At 40.4% G+C, this 22,850-nt stretch overlaps 1 protein-coding gene and 1 long non-coding RNA gene across 2 annotated transcripts in view; both read right to left on the bottom strand.

Annotated features, from left to right (window-relative positions):
* LOC123334956 overlaps window positions 1-9,838 on the bottom strand; it is a 30,848-nt gene extending 21,010 nt beyond the window's left edge. The window contains exon 1 of the long non-coding RNA XR_006641360.1: window positions 9,045-9,838. This is a non-coding gene — a long non-coding RNA (uncharacterized LOC123334956). The remainder of the gene's footprint in view (window positions 1-9,044) is intronic.
* A 7,879-nt stretch (window positions 9,839-17,717) lies between these two features.
* WDR36 (WD repeat domain 36) overlaps window positions 17,718-22,850 on the bottom strand; it is a 43,533-nt gene continuing 38,400 nt past the window's right edge. The window contains exons 22-23 of the mRNA XM_006055090.4: window positions 21,609-21,796; window positions 17,718-20,628 (exon numbers count right to left, since the gene is read on the bottom strand). Of these exons, the coding sequence (XP_006055152.3) occupies window positions 20,479-20,628; window positions 21,609-21,796 (338 nt within the window). The 3' untranslated portion in view covers window positions 17,718-20,478. The remainder of the gene's footprint in view (window positions 20,629-21,608; window positions 21,797-22,850) is intronic.

Consider the following 22,850-nt stretch of genomic DNA (forward strand, 5'->3'; position numbering starts at 1 on the left):
ACAAACATCAGTGAGGTTGCACCGCTGTCCTCAGAGCTCTAAATTCCGGGTCCAGGAAGCACGCCTCAGAGCTCTACGAATCCCTGCTCCTTGAGGCCTCTGCTTCAGGCTTCTCAGTTTTAATAATTTCAATCTTTCCTCCATGTTTCTCTGCTCCTACAAGTGGAGAGCTGCTGAATAGACTCAGACTGAATTGCTTGTCCGTAGTTGCTTTTTCAGTATAAACACACCTAAGGAAGCCTCTAATAATGAATAGTATTTTCTAAAGTCTGTTTCCATCAAAACCTCTCAGATATTAAGGGCCGACCTTTGCATCAGATCCCCACGTTATATGCTATTTCAGACTTTTCACACAAAATTTTCATTGCTGGGGGAAAAAATGAATTAAATTAGCTGAAAATACTTGTTCATGTGTTCAAATTAAGCGGTATTTTTAGAAATAAGTAGACAACCTGAGGATAAAGTTCTGCACAAAACAAACAAGAAAAAAAGGTCAAGGACTGACAAAATACAAGCAGATAAACTGGTGTTGGTGACGGGTGTCTATATCTAGGGCATAATGGAAGGAAAATCTCTGGTTCTTTGTATGTGACAAAAAAGTAATGTGGTTGGTCTCTAATGAATAGAGTATCAAGAGTAAGTAAAAATAACTCCAAGGAAAGACAGTGCAGATTCAACAAAGACTAAGATACCAGACTCCCCTACACGTCATAAAGACAGATGCACTCAGAGGCAGAGGCACAGAGTGCGCACGAAAGGGGCAGGTGCACACAGCTCACTGGGGCCTCTGGTGGGAAGACCGCCTCGAGGGAGGCATTAGGTAGGCACCTGGGTGAAATAAGAACCAAAGGAAGAGGGGGTTTACAATTGTGAGAAACTCTGTAAATCCAGTCTTGTATGTTGGGTAACTTTTGGGGCATTGCAGACTTGCTGTTTCTCTCTCTGGAAAAAGGGGAAGCCTCACTCAGCGATGCCAGTGTGACTCAGTCAGCAATTGAGATCACCTATTTCTCAGATTGCTCCCCAATCCAGGAGGATTAGGCCTATCAGAGCCCAGAATTTCACATGGAATAAACTCTCAAAATAACCTTATGAGGCAGAATTATTTTTATCCTCACTCTGCCGATGAGGAAGTTGAGACTCAAAGAAACTAAGCTTTCCCAGCTGGCAAGTGGCAGAGCTGGAAGCCAGGTGCGTCTGTCTCCAAAGTCTCCTAATGCCATGCTGTGTGCCCAGCTGTAAGCTCAAAGTGGAGAGAGTTTAGTCACTGAAGCATGGCCCAGTTACGCTATTTGGGCATCAAGATTATTTTGAGCTAAAGACTTGACAGCAGGTACAAGAAAGCTTTTCACCTTGAAAGCAGGCAATAAAACTCCCACGTGAATTATGTCCTTCTTATTCTGGAGGAAAGAAATGCTATCACCATCTGGGAGTCAAGGCTGAGAGAATTCTGCACAAGCAAACTTTGTTAAAATACTTCTCATCTTCCTTTAGCCTCTTCATATATTTAGTTACTGTCCCACAATTGCCTTTCTTTGTTCAACCTAATATAAAAGCATTTAGGTTTTGCCACTTCTTTGGGTTTTCATTTTCTTATGAGGATTCCCATGACACATAAAAGTTCCATGGAATAAATCTGTATGCTTTTCTTCTGTTAACTGGTTTTATGTCAATTTAATTCTCAGGCCAGCCAGAAACCCTACGAGTGGAGTACTAACTACAACTGGCAATCCAGTTTTCCACAGACAACTATTTTCTGGCCACTGAAAAATGCCAAATGATGTGAATTTTTAAGCAGGTAGTTTTCTGGTTTTTGAAGGAAGGAGAAGGAAGAGATAAATTTGTAAGTTGCTATGATAAGTTTAATGAAACATGGAATACTCTATGTTATTTACATTTGTTTTCTTTAGAATTGACTTAAAAATGTAGCATCAGTTGTTCTTGGAAAGTAACATGGCATGTTTTCTCCCCTTAAAACATGTCATTTCCCTTTTTGTCACTTCTTCTTAATGGAAAGTAAAATTCATACTAATAGAAATGCCTTTACTTTTAAAAGTAAACATTCTTTTTTTATGAATACAGAATATTGTCAAACAGTTGCTATTGGTTTTGAATTCAATATAAACCCTTGGAAAATGTTCTAAAATATTCCCTAGCATCTTCTTTCTGATTTTGTTACCTAACATTTTTAGATGAGATAGAACCAGATCTATTTCCCATACCTTGACTGAAATGTCCTTTCAATCCTTAATTTTCACAAGGTGTTGCTGCTTACAGATGAGGTGCTGAGAAGACTGACTCATCAGCGCTTTGCCCACACACACTGGACTAGACCTGCCTTAGTGCTGATCGAGCAAGGGACTCCAGGCATCAGCAGAGGGCACTCTGATCCAGCCAAGGTGTGGTGATGCCATCACGGCTCTCTGAGTGTGCACCAAACTCATTCAAGTATATACATTACACACAATTTTTATATCAATTATTGTTGCTGTTGTTGAGTAACTAAGTCATGTCTGACTCTTTAGTAACCCCATGGACTGTAACCCTCTAGGCTCCTCTGTCCATGGGATTTCCCAGGCAAGAATACTGGAGTGGGTTGCCATTTCCTTCTCCAGAGAATCTTTCTGACCCAGGGATCGAACCCGCACCTCCTGTATTGCAGGTGGATTCTTTACCACTGAGCCACCTGGGAAGCCCATATCAATTAAACCTCAGTAAAAAATAATCATATGAGCAGCTACTCTACTCATAATAACCTAGCGGAGTGAGGACATGAGGGGGATGGGGAAACAGAATAATGACATCACCTCACACCAGACCTTAATCTGAAGGAACTCTGGAATTAAGGGTTGCCTTTAAAATGCTGTATATTGTCACCCTGTTTATTTAACTTATATGCAGAGTACATCATGAGAAATGCTGGACTGGAAGAAACACAAGCTGGAATCAAGATTGCCGGGAGAAATATCAATAACCTCAGATATGCAGATGACATCCCCCTTATGGCAGAAAGTGAAGAGGAACTAAAAAGCCTCTTGATGAAGGTGAAAGAGGAGAGTGAAAAAGTTGGCTTAAAGCTCAACATTCAGAAAACGAAGATCATGGCATCCGGTCCCACCACTTCATGGGAAGCAGATGGGGAAACAGTGTCAGACTTTATTTTTGGGGGCTTCAAAATCACTGCAGATGGTGACTGCAGCCATGAAATTAAAAGACGCTTACTCCTTGGAAGGAAAGTTATGACCAACCTAGATAGCATACTGAAAAGCAGAGACATTACTTTGACAACAAAGGTTCATCTAGTCAAGGCTATGGTTTTTCCAGTAGTCATGTATGGATGTGAGAGTTGGACTGTGAAGAAGGCTGAGCGCCGAAGAATTGATGCTTTTGAACTGTGGTGTTGGAGAAGACTCTTGAGAGTCCCTTGGACTGCAAGGAGATCCAACCAGTCCATTCTGAAGGAGATCAGCCCTGGGATTTCTTTGGAAGGACTGATGCTAAAGCTGAAACTCCAGTACTTTGGCCACCTCATGCAATGAGTTGACTCATTGGAAAAGACTCTGATGCTGGGAGGGATTGGGGGCAGGAGGAGAAGGGGACAACAGAGGATGAGATAGCTGGATGGCATCACTGACTCGATGGACGTGAGTCTGAGTGAACTCCGGGAGTTGATGATGGACAGGGAGGCCTGGTGTGCTGTGATTCATGGGGTCGCAAAGAGTCGGACACGACTGAGTGACTGATCTGATCTGATTAAAATGCAAATTTATACAAGAGAACATGGTCAGGTCTTGGCACAAGTGTCACCTTTGGCTTTAAATCTTCCCTTCTAGACTGTTTTCTAAGAGCCATACTGCTGCCAGTTCTAGAAATATTGTGTTCATCACTCATAGCTACTCAGAAATGGTGAGTCAGGCTCACAAGGGAGGATAAGTGGGACTTATTTGGACCATTTTCATCTCTTAACATCCATTCACTTTCATTTCATATTGAAATATTTGACCACAGTTAAATTATACACTGGATGCCTTTCATTTAAATCGTATTTAACCCATTGTTGATGTTCAGTCACTCAGTCACATCCAACTCTTTGTGACCCCGAGGACTGCAGCACAAAAGGCTTCCCTGTCCTTCACTATTTCCTGGAGTCTCATGTCCACTGAGATAATGACGCCTCTGTCATCCCCTTCTCCTCCTGCCTTCAATCTTTCCCAGCATCAGGGTCTTTTCCAACAAGTCAGCTCTTCACATCCAGTGGCCAAAGTATTGGAGTTTCAGTTTCCACATTAGTCCTTCCAATGAATATTCAGGATTGATTTCCTTTAGGACTGACTGGTTTGATCTTCTTGCTGTCCAAGGGACTCTCAAGAGTCTTCTCCAACACCACAGTTTGAAGGCATCAACTCTTCAGTGCTCAGCCTTTTTTATTGTCCAGCTCTCACATCCATATATGACAATTGGAAAAACCATAGCTTTGACTAGACAGACTTTTGTAGGCAAAGCAATGTCTCTGCTTTTTAATATGCTGTCTAGGTTGGTCATAGCTTTTCTTCCAAGGAGCAAGTGTCTTTTGATTTCATGGCTTTAGTCACTGTCCACAGTGATTTTGGGGCCCAAGAAAATAAGTGTGTCACTGTTTCCCCTGTTTCCCCACCCATTTGCCATGAAGTGAAGGGACCGGATGCCATGATCTTCATTTTCTGAATGTTGAGTTTTAAGCCAATCTTTTCACCCTCCTTTCACCTTCATCAGGAGGCTCTTTGGTTTCTCTTCACTTTCTGCCGTAAGTGTGGTGTATTCTGCGTATCTGAATATCCTACAACTCAATAAAAACAATCTCCAGTAGAAAGTGATGTAGGTTTTGTTTGGTTTTGGTATTATGAACCAAAGACGGTATCTACTGCCAATATAACAGCAATGCCTGCCATTTCTTCCCTTCTAATAGGATCCCAATTTCATGTTTATATAGTGCTCACTGCTCTCTTTCCCAGCCCTTAGGGATGATTTGTGTGCTGCATGCATGCTAAGTCATTTCAGTCATGTCCAATCCTTTGAGATTTTATGGACTGTAGCCTCCTAGGCTCCTCTGTTCATGAGATTTTTCAGGCAAGAATACCGGAGTGGGTTGTTGTGCCCTCCTCCAGAGTATCCTCCTGACTCAGGGATCTAACCCATGGCTCCTGCATTACAGGCAGATTTTTTACCACTGAGCCACTGGGGAAGCCCAAATCATGTTTAGTCTAAGTTAATCATTTATCTTTATCAGTGATGGGCCAAGTGGTAGTTATGTGAGCCAGTTCTATCCAGTGATACTTAGGGAGAATCTGTTTGAGTGGTGTGATTGGGGTCTTTCCTATTAAAAGAACAAGACCTCAAAAGGATAAATAATTTTGCTTATCTTCCTTCTTTCACGCTTGGTAATGTCTGATGTCTACAGTTGTTGGCAGCCACCTTGAAACCACAAAATGAAGACATGAGGAACTTTAAAATGAAACAGGGAAAGCAGGGGCGGGGGAAATCCCTATGTCCTTGGGGTTTTAAAAGTATGTTTAATATTAATTTCTCATTTAAATTTCTTCTCTGCAATCACCCTCAGTGGGTTTTTTTTTCCCCCCTGTCTTCTAGCTTTATTGTCTTTCAATGGTCAAATATTTCTCTTGGTAAATGTCACACTGCACTTGAAAATATGTCTTTTGATACTGATTTCTAACATAATTCCATAGTGATAAGAAAATAGACACCATATGATTTCAATACTTTAAGATCATGAATTTTTGCACCTTGTTTTATGTCCCTGCCTATACTCCAGTGTCTCCTGGTTTATAGTCTATGGGAACTTAGGATAGAATTTGTATCCTACTGTTCTGTGAAAATTGTATAAATCTTAATTATGTTGAAATGGTTCAAAGTGCCTTTCACTTCTACTGTGTGCTGTGCTTAGTTGCTCAGTTGTGTCTGACTGTGCAACCTCATGGACTGTAGCTGCCAGGCTTCTCTGTCTATGAGGATTCTCCAGGCAAGAATACTGGAGGGGGTTGCCATGCCCTCCTCCAGGGTATCTTCCCAACCCAGGGATCGAACCCAGGTCTCCCACATTGCAGGCGAATTCTTTACTGCCTGAGCCACCAGGGAAGCCCTCAGATATCCTTCTATTTTTCTGTATATTTATTCTATTAAATGTTGAGAGCTTGATACTGGGGAAAAAAAATTATATCCTTTATAGCATCACTGAATAATTGAACCAATGTGGGAAAATTTCCTATCTCTAGACATTTTGATGTATGAGAAAAGTAAGTCCCATTTGTTTCAAATCATGGTTAGTTGGGATTTTCTGTTGTTACTCCTAAAGTAATTTTTAACTGATAGATAATTATTTCTCTATTTAGGGGAAAGGATGAGTGTGTTTTTATCTGCATGAAAGACAGTATTTTGTTATTGTTGCTAGGAATAAGGGTGTGTGTTGGACAGCCAAGGGAAGAACTATAGGAATATCACTCCTACTTTTCACTCCAATCATTGCCTGAAAACTCTATGTTTGGAAGATTTCCCACTTAAAAGTCTCTGCATTCCCAACACAGAATCCAAAACCTCACTCTCTTGGCCTCTCTTGTGACTTGGGTACAGGCATGAGCTTTAGACTGTTCCAACCGGATGTGCCCACACAGTATGTGCCTACAATATGAATTGTAAGTCACTGCTGTGGAGGAGGTACTGTACAGAAGCCATTTCAGTAAGAGTGGTGGCCAAGATCCGCAGTCTTCAGTGGTGCCAGAGACACCCAACACCCAGGGCTGGCCATGCAAGTGACTTGGGGTGATTTGGACATCTTCTTAACCACAAAGGCCACATAAGATTTGTAAAGATTTTTCTATTGAAAATAGCTGAAACTGATTCTAAACACCTGGACTGATACATTTCATTTAACAGTTTAAGCATTCTTGATTTATCACTTCTTCATCTTAGCCTAAAGTCTGCCATCTAGTCCTCACTGAACTCAACAGACCACTGATTCCAACTAAATCTGACACTGAACAGGCCCTCAAAATGTGAGTGCCGCCCTGGCCCCACTGGCCCTCTCCAAAAATCTAAGAGTAGTACTGACTTATATTCCGTATCTTGGAAAATCAGGTTTTAAGGCATTTTCAGATATGAGCATAGCTTATTGCATAGGATATGCTAGCACCTCTTGGTGACATTATGTATTTCTTTAGCCAATTAATTAGGGCAGTAATTTTCAGCATTTTTGGTTTCAGGACTTCTTCACTATGAAAAATTATTAAGCCCCACCCTAGGATTTGGTTATGCAGATAATATCTATTAATATTTCCTGTATTTGAAATGCTGAGATCAAAAAGAGTCAATTAATTTTCTTATTATGAAAATAGTTTTTCATACTATTTTGCTGATCCTCTGAAAAGATTTCAGGAATCTCCAGGCAACTCTATCACTCTATGAAAAGCATGGAATTAGGTATTTACTGTACACCTGTTGTGTGCACAACACTGAAATAGACTTTATACCAAATTTGGAAGTTCAGCTGAAGGCAACAGCACAAACAGAGGCAGAGCCATGAGAAGAGGACTTGCACGTGAGAAGAAGAGGAGGAAACCAACCAGGTGTAACACTCTAAAGATAAGGGAAAACAACGCGAGTCACTTTCCCATAAGATCTAAATTTACCCTAAGTGTCTCTGGGCAATGTTATTTGTTCAGTGGTCTTGTTACATAAGAACTGTAAGAAAAAAACCCTTTTGTTTCAAAAAAGAATAATCTTTTTAAGGCTCAGTATTTTTTAAAGATAAAATTAGTTTCAAATTAGTTATTGAAACTAATTAGTTTCAATTAGTTTAAAATTAGTTTGTTGTTCAGTTGCTAAGTCATGTCCAACTCTTTGCAATCCCATGAACTGCAGCACACTGGGCTTCCCTGTCCTTCACTATCTCCCTCAGTTTGCTCAAACTGAAGTCCAGTCAGCGATGCCATCCAACGATCTCATCCTCTGTCTCCCCCTTCTCCCCTTGCTGTCAATTTTTCCCAGCATCAGGGTCTTTTCCAATGACTAGGTATGGTATATTTGTTGAGAGATTGTCATTTCCCAGCAGGAAAGGTAATGGTAATTTCCTTGTGGGCTCTGGTAAAGGGCAAAGAGATAAGCTAATATGATACTGTGTCTTTTTTGCCATTTAGTTCATGAGGAATCAAGTGAGTTGTTTCTCCTTATCACTGAAAGAGAGTGAAACTCTTCGTGCCAATATTCCTCAAGCTTCCTGGGAAATTCGAGGCACACACTACACCACTTATTTAGGTGAGGATCTTTGTGTGAGGATCTTAGTTGCCCTTCCCACCACTTCCTGAAAGAGCTCCAGGCTCAGCCCAGCGCCAAGTGAGTCACGGCCATTTCCACGGGTCTGCTACACCTCAGCTCTTGTTAGCCAAGTGTAGGAGAAGACGGGACCTGGAGAGTATCACTTCCTCTCAAAGAGCCAAGGCTAGAGACTTTCATTCCTCAAGCGAGTGTCATCAGTCAAGTTTGGAGGTTTGGAGGAAGGTCCAATGCTTGGGCAGAAAGCACAGTTGTAGCTATAAGGGTCGCTTCCAGAATGAAATGCAATTCTGGCCAGTCACATAGGATATATGCATGTAATAGGATATATGCACGTTTGGACGGATGGGTGACAAGCTACCTATCTACATGTATGTGTGCAAATATGTGTGTGTATATATATATATTTTATTTGAAAAACTAAATGCAAAGTAAAAAAGAATAAAAAAAACAACCCTAAATATAAAGAATACTGAAATGCAAACAAAGCAATATGCAGAATCAAGTTAATTTTTTATCCAATTTTGTCTAATTTTAAGTTAAATACATAAAACATCACAAAAAACTTTGCTTCCTTTACACCCAAGGACCAGGGGTCTCCACACTCCCTGGAGTAACACAGAGCATGCATTTAGTCACCCCTGACTCTCCCCTGCCTTTTTCTCTGCCCCGGGTTCCTGAATTCTTGCCTCTCTCTGCCCACCACCCCCCTGGCCACCCACCTGTCTTTAGAGCTCTCCTGACAGCTGTCCTCTCAACGCAGTCTCTCCTGGCTCCATAGACGCAGAGGCGCTCCTCCTGCGTGGCTCATCTCGTCGGAGTTTTGGGGTTGGGCACCTTGTCTCGTTTGCGTTGGTATCCCCAACACTCTGTCGAACCCCACACAGGATTCTTTAAGAGCCACTGAGGAGAGGGTACAGGGGCGGACTAAGGGAAGCACACGTGCCCACGTGTGCCTGTCTCCCCGCTGGTTACAGCCCCGGCTGTCGCAGCGACCGTCGCCTCACCTCCTTCCCCGCGTCCGCCTTCCCGTGGGGCCGGAACGTGTTCACTGTGCCAGGAGCGGGCGCGGGCACCACAACCGCTGGAGCCCGGCCTTCGGCTCCAGGAGCCCCGTCACGCAGGCGCGGTCGGGCTGACCCTCTCTTCTACTCCCCCAAAGGTCGTCCTCTAGCACCAACCCGTTGCCTCCCTTCAGAGAACCTACAGGTGGTGCCTTCTGAGGAAAACAAGTGTTGCTTTTTTTAAAGTTATTTTTCTCTCACGTTGTCTTGCTTTTCTAAGTTATAACCAAATTCTCTCAGAAAAGAATGGCTGCCAAACAACAAGCATGCGCTTCCTCGTGTCGTACTTCCTCTCATGCGGTACGGCACATGTTTAGAAGGTACTAGAGACCTCCTGGAGAAGGCAATGGCGCCCCACTCCAGTACTCTTGCCTGGCACGCCCCATGGACGGGGGAGCCTGGTGGGCTGCAGTCCATGCCAAGGGTCGGACACGACTGAGCGACTTCACGTTCACTTTTCACTTTCATGCGTTGGAGAAGGAAATGGCAACCCACTCCAGTGTTCTTGCCTGGAGAATCCCAGGGACGGGGGAATCTGGTGGGCTGCCGTCTATGGGGTCGCACAGAGTCGGACACGACTGAAGTGACTTGGCAGCAGCAGCAGCGACCTCCTGTCGCAGGCACGTACGAAGCGGACGCAGGCACGCACGCAGGCACGCACGCAGGCGCATAGGCAGCGGGCACGCATGCACATGCGCATTCAAAACAAATCCGTAGCTACTGGTCTTGCGAAGTCTGGGGTGTAGAAACCGTCTCGTGTGTTTGCACTAAACAAGAGCAAAAGAAAATGGCCACTAACAGAGTATGAAAGGATGAGTTTTAAAACAGCTCCACAAGAGTCCATGTATGTTTTGTTTTCTATAGTATTTCAAGAGCATAAAACAGCACCTCAGAGCGTAGGCACTAAGTAAGTAGCATTCGATGAAGCAGAATTATTTAAGTCAGTAACTGGAGAAAGGAATGAAACACTGCTGGATGGGAGGCTGTCACCTTTTCGTGAATTATACTGCTTAGAGACTCAATTCAGACGGTGAACTGAATTCAGGCTGGAAAATGCTCACACCTGCCACTAATTCGGCCACTGCGCTTGCATATTTCCTCTATAGCGAGCAGGGTGTGGTCACAAATGAGGAAACAAGGCCCCGAGTTACGGGATAGAGGCCAGACTTGTAAAGTTCAGACAGGGAAAAAGAGCCAAAATAAGTAAGTTGTAAAGACTGGTTAGTTAGAGACAGTGGAAAAAATAAAAACGGTAACAAAACCTTTTGATTTGAAATATACATTCCTGGCTGCAATTGCAAATAGATAATATTGCTAACAATTGTCTAGGATTTATACCATTATTTTTTCCCTTGAACATTAAATCAGCTATCTGCATGTCTTTGGTGTAGATGAAAACTAAATACTGAATATTCTGTGTACTTCTTTAGAGATGTCTAGTAGAATTCAGCTGGAATTGGAAATTAGCATAATTGGAATTGGAAATTCAGCCTACAGTACAGACACTGAAAAAAAATCCCTACAGAATTTTTTATATAACGGACTAAAATCATCCCAAACTCTCATGCCACTGATTTGGGGCATGGGGGAAACAAATTTACCAAATAAAAAGTATCTCGGTCTCTTTTGCATTAGGCTCTTTTGAATACATGTTCAGTGGAATTACATGTTCAGATTTTCTACCAAGTCTATTTCTTTCTTAGTGGTTCAATCCACTCCCTTTTTTCCAAGAGTGCATATGGATAACAGAAAGCCTTCTCTGTTGCCAGATCCTTCTCTCCTCCTTCCTTCACCCACCACCACCATTCCATTTAGCACCTTCCAACTGAGCTGTGGGCTAGGATGGTGCAGCCACACGCTGCTGTGGGGTCATGGCTCACTTTGTCACAGTGGCTTGGCAGCCAGCCTTTGAACAGTAGACTCTCAGCTCTCCCTAGTTGCCCTAGTGAAGCCAGTGGAAAACTCAGCTCTCCAAATGTCACCCGCAGGCCTGGAAAACTGAGCTGTCACACGCCTCTCCTTCTGCCCAAATACATCACCAAACAGCGACCCTCACTATCGTTCAGTTCATGTGGGAAATACATAAATTCAGAGAGGCTGACACCTGTATTGTTTCAAGTTTTGATCACTTAGACTCCCAACACAAGATGCTGGCACATAGTAAGTTCTCAATAAATATCTGACGACCCAGAGAATGAGGAGAGATTGTGACTGAACAGATAACTAAAAGTGAGAACAGAATGGAGATGGAGAAAAGGACTAATTCTTGTGGAATCCATGGATCTAGCAGTAGATAAAGCCAATTTTTATTCCTGGACATTGTAGATACTCATATATTTGGGTTAGGTTTTGGTCACTTATAACCTAGCAATTAAAAAAAGGCATAATCCTAATATAATTTAACAAATTTCAAAATTTAGATTTACAAAGTCAATTTGTAAGGAAAACAGAGTTTACCAACATTGGACTGAGAAGAGACAGAATTTCCAATTACTTCAGTAACAATAGAAAAAATTAAGTAGTTAAAAATCACCATGTAATGAAGACTTTATGCAAGCTTTTATCCCCTTAAATAGATAAGTTCAAAAAATGTATCAATAAATGAATTTCATAAGACAAAAGTATGCCAGTTTCACCTCACAAAAAGTGATACTACAGAAGTCAAAGTGACTCAGTGTTAGAAATCTTTGAATAAAATTCACCAATTACACCAAGATATTGATTTTCTAATATATGCTGAAAACCAACACTTGATAAAATTCTATCAGTTCGGTTCAGTCTCTCAGTCATCTCCAACTCTTTTCGACCCCATGGACTGCACCACCAGGCTTCCCTCTCCGTCAACACCTCCCAAAATTTGCTCAAACTCATGTCCATTGAGTCAGTGATACCCTCCAACAATCTCATCCTCTGTTGTCCCCTTCTCCTCCTGCCTTAAATCTTTCCCAGCATCAGGGTCTTTTCCAATGAGTCACTTCTTCACATCAGGTAGCCAAAATATTGGAGTTTCAGCTTCAGCTTCAGTCCTCCCAATGAAAATTCAGGACTAATTTCTGTTACAATTGACTGGTTTGATGTCCTTGCAGTCCAAGGGATTCTCAAGTGTCTTCTCCAACACCACAGTTCAAAAGCATCAATTTTTTTTAGCACTAAGTCAAATGGGCCTTAGAAAGCATCACTACGAACAAAGCTAGTGGAGGTGATGGAATTCCAGTTGAGCTCTTTCAAATCCTGAAAGATGATGCTGTGAAAGTGCTGCACTCAATATGCCAGCAAATTTGGAAAACTCAGCAGTGGCCACAGGACTGGAAAAGGTCAGTATTCATTCCAATCTCAAAGAAAGGCAATGCCAAAAAATGCTCAAACTACTGCACAATTGCACTCATCTCACATTCTAGTAAAGTAATGCTCAAAATTCTCCAAGCCAGGCTTCAGCAATATGTGAACAGTGAACTTCTTGATGTTCAAGCTGGTTTTAGAAAAGGCAGAGGAACCAGAGATCAAATTGCCAACATCTGCTGGATCATGGAAAAAGCAAGAGAGTTCCAGAAAAACATCTATTTCTGCTTTATTGACTATGCCCAAGCCTTTGACTGTGTGGATCACAATAAACTGTGGAAAATTCTAAAAGAGATGGGAATACCAGACCACCTGATCTGCCTTTTGAGAAATCTATATGCAGGTCAGGAAGCAAGAGTTAGAACTGGACATGGAACAACAGACTGGTTCCAAATAGGAAAAGGAGTACATCAAGGCTGTATATTGTCACCCTGCTTATTTAACTTATATGCAGAGTACATCATGAGAAATGCTGGACTGGAAGAAACACAAGCTGGAATCAAGATTGCTGGGAGAAATATCAATAACCTCAGATATGCAGATGACACCACCCTTCTGGCAGAAAGTGAAGAGGAACTAAAAAGCCTCTTGATGAAGGTGAAAGAGGAGAGTGAAAAAGTTGGCTTAAAGCTCAACATTCAGAAAACGAAGATCATGGCATCTGGTCCCATCACTTCATGGGAAATAGGTGGGGAAACAGTGGAAACAGTGTCAGACTTTATTTTGGGGGGCTTCAAAATCACTGCAGATGGTGACTGCAGCCATTAAATTAAAAGACGCTTACTCCTTGGAAGCAAAGTTATGACCAACCTAGATAGCATATTCAAAAGCAGAGACATTACTTTGCCAACAAAGGTTCGTCGGGTCAAGGCTATGGTTTTTCCTGTGGTCATGTATGGATGTGCGAGTTGGACTGTGAAGAAGGCTGAGTTCCGAAGAATTGATGCTTTTGAACTGTGGTGTTGGAGAAGACTCTTGAGAGTCCCTTGGACTGCAAGGAGATCCAACCAGTCCATTCTGAAGGAGATCAGCCCTGGGATTTCTTTGGAAGGACTGATGCTAAAGCTGAAACTCCAGTACTTTGGCCACCTCATGTGAAGAGTTGACTCATTGGAAAAGACTCTGATGCTGGGAGGGATTGGGGGCAGGAGGAGAAGGGGACGACAGAGGATGAGATGGCTGGATGGCATTACTGACTCGATGGACGTGAGTCTGGGTGAACTCCGGGAGTTGGTGATGGACAGGAAGGCCTGGCGTGCTGCGATTCATGGGGTCACAAAGAGTCGGACACGACTGAGCAACTGAACTGAACTGAACTGAACGGAAGCTTTCTTTATGGTCCTACTCTCACATCCACACAAGAATACTGAATAAACCATAGCTTTGACTACACAGACCTTTGTCAGCAAAATAATGTATGTGCTTTTTAATATGCTGTCTAGGTTGGCATAACTTTTCTTCCAAGGAGCAAGCGTCTTTTAATTTCATGGCTGCAGTCACCATCTGCAGTGATTTTGGAGCTCAAGAAAATAAAGTCTGTCGCTGTTTCCACTGTTTCCCCATCAATTTGTCATGAAGTGATGGGACCAGATGCGATGATCTTAGTTTTTTGTATGTTGAGTTTTAAGCAAGCCTTTTCACTCTTTTCTTTCACCCTCAAGAAGGTCTTTAGTTCCTCTTCACTTTCTGCCATAAGGGTGGTGTTATTTGCTTATCTGAGGTTACTGATATTTCTCCTGGCAACCTTGCTTCCAGCTTGTGCTTCCTCCAGCCCAGCATTTCTCAAGATGTACTCTGCATATAAGTTAAATATGCAGGATGACAATGTACAGCCTTGATGTACTCCTTTCCCAATTAGGAACCAGTCCACTGTTCCATGTCCAAATCTAACAGTTGCTTCTTGACCTGACTACAGATTTCTCAGGAGGCATGTAAGATCGTCTGGTATTTCCATCTCTTGAAGAATTTTCCACATTGTTGTGGTCCACACAAAGGCTTTGGAACATAAGTCAAAAAAGGAGAAGTAGATGTTTCTCTTCATTTTTCTATGATCCAACTGATGTTGGCTTTTTGATCTCTGGTTCCTCTGCCGTTTCTAAATCTAGTTGAACATCTGAAAGTTCTCAGTTCACGTACTGTTGAAGCTTGGCTTGGACAATTTTGAGCATTACTTTGCTAGCGTGTGACATGAGAGCAATTGTGCAGTAGTTTGAGTATTCTTTGGCATTGCCTTTCTTTGGGATTGGAATGAAAACTGACCTTTTCCAGTCCTGTGGCCACTGCTGAGTTTTCCCAATTTGCTGGCATATTGAGTGCAGCACTTTCACAGCATCATCTTTTACGATTTGAATTGCTCAACTGGAATTCCATCACCTCCACTAGCTTTGTTTGTAGTGATGCTTCCTCAGGCCCACTTGACTTCACATTCCAGGATGTCTGGCTCTGGGTGAGTGAGCACACCATCATGATTATCTGGGTCTTGATCTTTTTTGTACAGTTCTGTGTATTCTTGTCACCTCTTCTTAGTATCTCCTGCTTCTGTTAGGTCCCTACCATTTCTGTCCTTTATTGAGCCGATCTTTGCATGAAATGTTCCCTTTGTATCTCTAATTTTCTTAGAGAGATATCTAGTCTTTCCCATTCTATTATTTTCCTCTATTTCTTTGTAGTGATCACTGAAGAAGGCTTTCTTATCTCTCCTTGTGGGTGTATCTTTCCTTTTCTCCTTTGCGTTCAGCTTCTCTTCTTTTCTCAGCTATTTTTACGGCCTCCTCAGACAACCATTTTGCCTTTTTGCATTTCTTTTGTTTGGGGATGGTCTTGATCACTGCCTTGGGTACAATGTCACGAACCTCCGTCCATAGGTCTTCAGGCACTCTCTACAGTAATCTAATCCCTTGAATCTATCTGTCATTTCTACTGTATAATCATATAATATTTACCTCTAGTCTAAATATTTTTAAGTAGCAGAACTTAACCAAGGCTATCTACCACAAATTCAGAGCATACATTATCCTTAATGGTGGAACACTAAAAGCATTTCCACTTGTCAGTAACTACACAAACATAAAAATCTCTAAGCACTGCTAGTAGCCAACATTCTGTGCTGGATTGCTAACGCAATTCTAACTAAAAACAACTATGTGAAATGTCAGGAAGCATTTAACAGGAGGCTTCCTGTGTGCTCTTTTGGATCTGTCAGGAATTCTGTTCCTTATTAATTCCTGAATACTCAGGAATTAAGAGGAGAGGCAAGCCTCTCCAGGGGGCTGAGGAATCCAGGCATTTCCTTCATTAGTTTTTTTATACAGTGGTAAGTACCCTCTTCCTTCTTGTGAACCATAAGGTAAAAGTCGTTGTTTACAACTCTAATATGGATCACCTATGTTTTGTTAAGTCTGGAATTTTAATCTTTATCTTTGCTGAGAGCTACCTTGTCAGACAGTATATATGCCCACACCATGTTGATTAAAACAACTTTGCTCCATCAGAGCTCTGGTCCCCGTGTCTTTCTTTTTCTCTCTCTCCCTCTCTTTTTCAGGCTGCTTCCCTGGAGTGCAGAGGCTCTCTGAGTTCACTTTCCTGCCCAGGCTTCTAAGACCCTCTTGAGAAGGCACTCTGCACCTTTACCCCATCAAGAGGGTGCCTGAGGCCTTCGTGAACAGAGCAAGCCCCATGCAGGGGCTTCATTGGCTTTCTGCATAAACCAAGGAATATCAGCCTCTTTCTCTCCCTTTACTTTCTTATAGGTCAACTCCAGACCACCAGGTTCCGGTCCGTTAAAGGACCTCAACAGTGAAATATCAATGTTTGTGTGTGCTCAGTCATGTTGCACTCTTTGTGATCCCATGGACTGTAGCCCACCAGGCTCCTCTACCTGTGGAATTATCCAGGCAAGAATACTGGAGCAGGTTACCATTTGCTACACCAGGGGATCTTCCTGACCCAGGGATGGAACCCATGTTTCTTGCATCTCCTGCATTGGCAAGCAAATTCGTCATCACTTTACCACCTGGCAAGCCCTGAAATATGAATACTGGATAAAAAAACAAAGGCTCATCAATTGCAGAAGATGGGATTCTCTTGGATTTCCTAAATCTATACTGACAAACTTTTAAGAGTTCTGCAGTGTCATAAAAGATCACTGTATAAAAAGCAAATTGCTTTTACCATGATGGCAATAATCAATTATAAACTTTATTTGAAAAAGACATATTTCACTATAGCAATGAAAATAAAATCCCCAGAATTTAATCTGTCAAAAAATGTATAATTATATAAAGAAATCTTATTAAATTAAGAGAATACCACTCCTGGTTTAATGAAAACACATTGTTTTCAAGTGAAAAGTGAAAGTTGCTCAGTCGTGTCTGACTCTTTGTGACCCCATGGACTATACAGTCCATGTAATTCTCCAGGTCGGAATACTGGAGTAGGTAGCCTTTCCCTTCTCCAGGGGATCTTCCGAACCCAGGGATCTAACCCAGATCTCCTGCATTGCAGGTGGATTCTTTACCAGTTGAGCCACAACAGAAGCCCAAGAAATAAGTGGACCACACAGTTCAAACCTGTGTTTTTTAAGGGCCAACCCTGAAACAGTAGAGAAATAGTAGAGAAATACTATTGCAGGGTTGACCCTTGAATAACACAACACAGGTTTGAACTGTGTGGTCCATTTATACTTTTTTTTTTCAGGTATGTATCGTCTACAGTTAGTTGAATTCAGATCATATAGTACAGATGCAGAACCATGGATATGGAGGAACCACAAGTATGGAGAGCCAACTATAAATTATACTCAGATTTGACTGCATGAAAGGTGGCACCCCTAACCTCCTGCTTAAGAGTCAACTGCAATTCTCTTCAAATCAGTACTATGAATGTACTGCGACTAAAATCAAAACCTCAAAAATGCTCACTAACAGCCAAGAAATTTCTGAAAAACATTAGGAATGCATCACTCCCACCATTTCTGAAAACATACCAGAAAACTGTAAACAATGCATTATTTATTAGGAAAATTAAATGCCTTAATTAGAGAATTTAACACATAATAAAACACCACCCCAAATCAGGAAGAATGGATTTCAACAAATAGTTTTTGGACTTTTGAATAAAATGGAGATCTAGATGCATACATAATTAACTTAGAAAAAAATACAGAACACGCTCTATCTATATTTTGAAATAAAAGTCCTAAAAATATTTATCAATTTAACTATATATAAATATAAAACATCTGTTTAAAAATACCAAAAGTAAAACTAAAGACAAGCGACCAACTGGGAAAAAACACTGAAACAGATGTAAAAGACTACTATCTATATCCAAACTACATGAAAAACTCCTAACTAATTCATGAGATAAAAAGACAAATCATTCACAGAAAAATGAGCAGTGCTGGCAAAAGGCAATTCACATGTCTAAAGCAAATATATGAAAAGATGTCCATCAATATATGAAAAGATGTCCATCTTTACCTTTACCTACTAGTAAAGGTTTTTCCTAAACATAAACAATAAAAATGACAATTTTTCACCTATAAATTTAAAAAATTTAATCAATGAAGTATCTCTTTAAAACTGCCGAACTCTGGCTCAGCAAGTCAAAGCTTAAGCATACAATAAATCCTTATGCCCATACAATCATACAGGATGATACTCTTTTAGCACTGTTTGAAAATAGAAAAAAAAGCAGTAAACTACCCTAGTGTCCATTATAGGCTAAGTAGGTTGTGGAACACTATACAAAAATCAACAGGTGAGATTATATTCAAAGAGACCACGGAGAAAAGTTGCAGAATGATATACATATATCTATGTAAAAACTGAAGCTATACATTTCTTGTAGCGATTACATATATATACATTCACAGAAAACATGGAAGTGACTAAATGGAAAGTTAACAATTGTTACTTCTAGGGAAGGTATTGGGACTGTTAATCAAAAGTAGACTGATGTTTTAAATGCAGTCACATAGTACATTTGCAATTTAAAAGGTAAAGAAAAAGCAGCATCACAAACTGTTAACATTTTAAGAAAAAATATACACAAAAAATTTTCCTTTGATGGTGAACATACAGGAAAAATTCTGGAAGGTTACCTGCCAAAATGATGCTTTACTACTATCTAAAGCTATCTCTAATAAAAACAATATACTGAACTCCTGTATTTTCATTTGAAAAAGAAAGTTCAAGATTTGTTATAGTAATACAATTTCAGTTTAGAACTCTTATTATCTTCACATTGTACATCACTGTATACTGAAATTTGCCATATCTTTAGAATATAGTATTTGGGGCAAGGGGAAACAGTTTTTAAAGTTAGAACTTGTGATAATTAGGGCTTCCCTGGTAGCTCAGCTGGTAAAGAGTTTGCCTGCAATGCAGGAGATCCCAGTTCAATCCCTGGGTCAGGAAGATCCCCTGGAGGAGGGATAGGCTACCCACTCCAGTTTTCTTGGGCTTCCCTGGTAGCTCAGACAATAAAGAATCCGCCTGCAATGCAGGAGAGCTGTACAATCTTCACATTGTACATAACTGTACACTGAAATTTTGCCATATCTTTAGAATATAGTATTTGGGGCAAGGGGAAATAACAGTTTTTAAAGTTAGAACTTAAGTCATTACTAACATTTAAGTCAATGGCTTTATTAAGTTTATATACATTTCTAAAAGAACGAAGTACAAAACAATACTGGCTTCTTTCTTTAGCAGTTTACTATTAATAATTCTACCTTTAACAAAAACACGTCACCATTAAACAAAAAACTTTGATAATTAAAGTTATCATTGATCAGCTTCTCGTGAAGACTATTCCTTTGGAGATTATTCTGTAAAACTATATCCTAATTAGAATGGTACTGGCATTCAGATACAACCAGCTGAATTTTATGAATGACACTACTTTTGACTATAAAAAGTTTGAACTTTATTAATTCACTTATTGCTGAAGTCTTGAACCCCAGAAACAACAATGATGAAAAAAGGGAAAAGTGCCAGAGTGCCTGGTTTCATAATGGTTATGATACAAAAATGTACTCAGCAGTTTCTTTCCAAATAAAAAGGTCATCCGTGGGGAAGAAAGACCTTTGAAGGCTATCTTCAATGGAATTTGGAATTTCCTTCACCCATTCCAGGTATCTGGTTCAACTGCCTCCTATAGCAAGTTGCCTTGTGAAAGCACCTCTCGTATTAAAAAAAAATAAGTTCCTTTAGAATGTACAATGGAGAGAGGACATTCTACAATGTACAGTGTAGTACAATGGAGAGAGGGTACAAAGGAGAGAGGACTAGGCCAGTGTTATAACTATGTTTTCATCAAAGGCCACCAAGGAAAGACACATGTCTTTTTACCTCATAACATGAAGGCACTTTTTAAACTATATATCACTTTTAACTTCAGTTTAACTTGGTAATACTTTACATGAGAGACCCAGCATACCTCAGTATGTTACAAACATTCAAAAAACACAAGCTTGGTGATGACAATTCAAAAGAAGTCATATCCAAGTAACTGATGAAGAAACTCAGAAAATGTATCATTTGAGAAGACTCTTACATCTTTAAAACAAAAGATGGGTATAATTTTATTTCAAGGAAGTACTCAGCATTTAAAGTGGAGTCACAGTGACTGACTAGTCAGTAGTGCCGGCATTTATTTTCCTTTCACACTGAAATTTGGAAAACAAGGGTATGAGTTAAATTCAACCTCTTTAATATAGAAGTCTTTGATTTAGCTACTAACTTTATTTTTATAACAAAGCACTTTTAATATAATTTAGAACACACAGGCTTTGATTAAAGAGTGACTGTAAATGGCTCCAGCTTTCTTCCAAGTGTGGCGACAGCTTTGTCACCTCTTCCAGGAGCGCTGGCTCTGAGGGGAGCGTCTTCAGGTGCAACTGAAAAGAAAAATGGTAGCTGAACATGTAAGAAAAGTAAAATTTTGTTTATGCTGGATTTAACTGTTTTACAAGGAACCTCCGAAGACACGACTCTTGATTTTTTTTCTCAAAGGCTGGTTTATTACAATCTCACATCTCCCTCTCCTCTATTATGAGTCTTCATGGTTCTGTCACTCTCTCAGTAAAACTGAAGTAATGACTCTCCTCTATTTAAGGAGAGTCCTGATACACATCAAGAAACAAAGTCCTAGTTCTAAATTTACAACCGTGGTAAATTTTGGAAAAAATACAGGAACAATTTGCAGCATTTCTAATTTTTTATCCTACACACTACCATCTATAAATTTACTTTTTAAATAATTTCAAATAATTAATTCAAGTGAAAACTTTTTTAGATATTTATGAGATAATCTATCTGCTATTACTGAAAATCAGCATCATCTACCTCCTTCAATATGTTATAGCAGTGAGATAAAAATGAGTTCTCCATTATATTCGTCATAAAAGCAACTCTGTTATTGTCAAATCGTTTCAAACTCCTTCAACCAGGACAGAAGTAAACCTTACTTTTTTCATGATCATTAAAAAAAAAAACCTGCCAAAATGTAACTAAATAAAAACGCTAATATATTAGCATTAATATACTGATCAAATGGATGACACAGAAGTCAGGGGGTTGAGTCAAAATTGTGCTGAGCTAAAAAACAGAAGTCAACAAAGAACATTTACAAGCTGCGGCCCCATCCAGCTATCCAGTATGGTAGTCACTAGGCACAGAAAGCTGTTGAAATTAATTAAATTTCTATAAAATGAAAAACTCAGGTTCTCAGTCACATCAGCCACGATTCAGGTGCTCAGTAACCACACGCAGTGAAGTGTGGATACAGGATGTTTCCATCTCTGCAGACATTTCTATCAGACAACGCTACTGTGGAGGAGGGCAAGCTGTGAAGTGCTGTCTCACATCTTAGACTTACCTTCAGAAACAGGGCAAGGTATGCGTGGGCCAACTCAAAATCCCGCTTTCTGTCCAACATTACCCCAATCATCCTCAAGAAGCTCTTCATAACGACTACTGAACCACCACAATCAGGAGACAAACTGCGAAGCTCCGTTTCAATTCCTGACGGGCCTAATTCTTTCAGAAGGTTAACAGCAGCCTCATCTACATTGTTTTAAGAAGAATCCAGTTATTACTAACAATCATTTCGTTTAAGAAACTAGTTTTCATTTCAAACCCAACACATATTTAAATTTGCATTTTTAGCAATTTCTTTCTATTAAGGTTGTTAAAAATCTAATTAACACTTAGTACCAGACATTTTAACATGCTTATAAATCAGTCAGAACAAACCCAATATAAGAAGGCTACAGAAGTATACACCAAGTTATTAATAGTATTTGCTAGTGAGAATAAGATGAGGTGAGGGAATTTATTTTTGTATTGTTTATAAAAATTATAAAAGTATCACTTGATCATTAACAAACATTAATACTACAGAAATATATGTGGGGAAAGACTCCACCTTATTCACCACAAATCTATTTTCCCTAGAAGTAAGCACTCTTGTTTCATATACATCCCATGAAAACAGTCTGCTGCTGCTAAGTCACTTCAGTCATGTCCAACTCTGTGCGACCAAACAGACGGCAGCCCACCAGGCTTCCCCATCCCTGGGATTCTCCAGGCAAGAACACTGGAGTGGGTTGCCATTTCCTTCTCCAATGCATGAAAGTGAAAAGTGAAAGTGAAGTCGCTCAGTCGTGTCTGACTCTTAGCGACCCCATGGACTCCTCCATCCATGGGATTTTCCAGGCAAGGGTACTGGAGTGGGGTGCCATTGCCTTCTCCAAAACATAGTCTATACACTTATATAAGGCATTTGATATTACAATGGCAATGCCTATGCTTTTAGGTTTTTGCAAAAGAACAATACCATTGACAAGAGTCTAATACAGTTTGTTTTTCAGTAGATATTAAATCATAGTGCCTCTCTTCTTTGTTCCCCCACAAATGTAACAAGTTACTCCTTTTATAATCCTGCTCCTCTTCAGCTATCAGTACAAGTACCATTCTTTGACTTTTGCCAATGTGCACTCGAGTGATACTGGCATGAAAACACAAAGCAACTGAGTCAGAAGACAAGAGGGTAAGTCAAACGGGAGAATGACTGTAATTCTGTTAATTGCTTACAGCTCTCATGATCATTATTAGCTAC

Source organism: Bubalus bubalis, chromosome 9 (genome assembly GCF_019923935.1).
Source record: "Bubalus bubalis isolate 160015118507 breed Murrah chromosome 9, NDDB_SH_1, whole genome shotgun sequence".
In the NCBI taxonomy this organism is placed as follows: domain Eukaryota; kingdom Metazoa; phylum Chordata; class Mammalia; order Artiodactyla; family Bovidae; genus Bubalus; species Bubalus bubalis.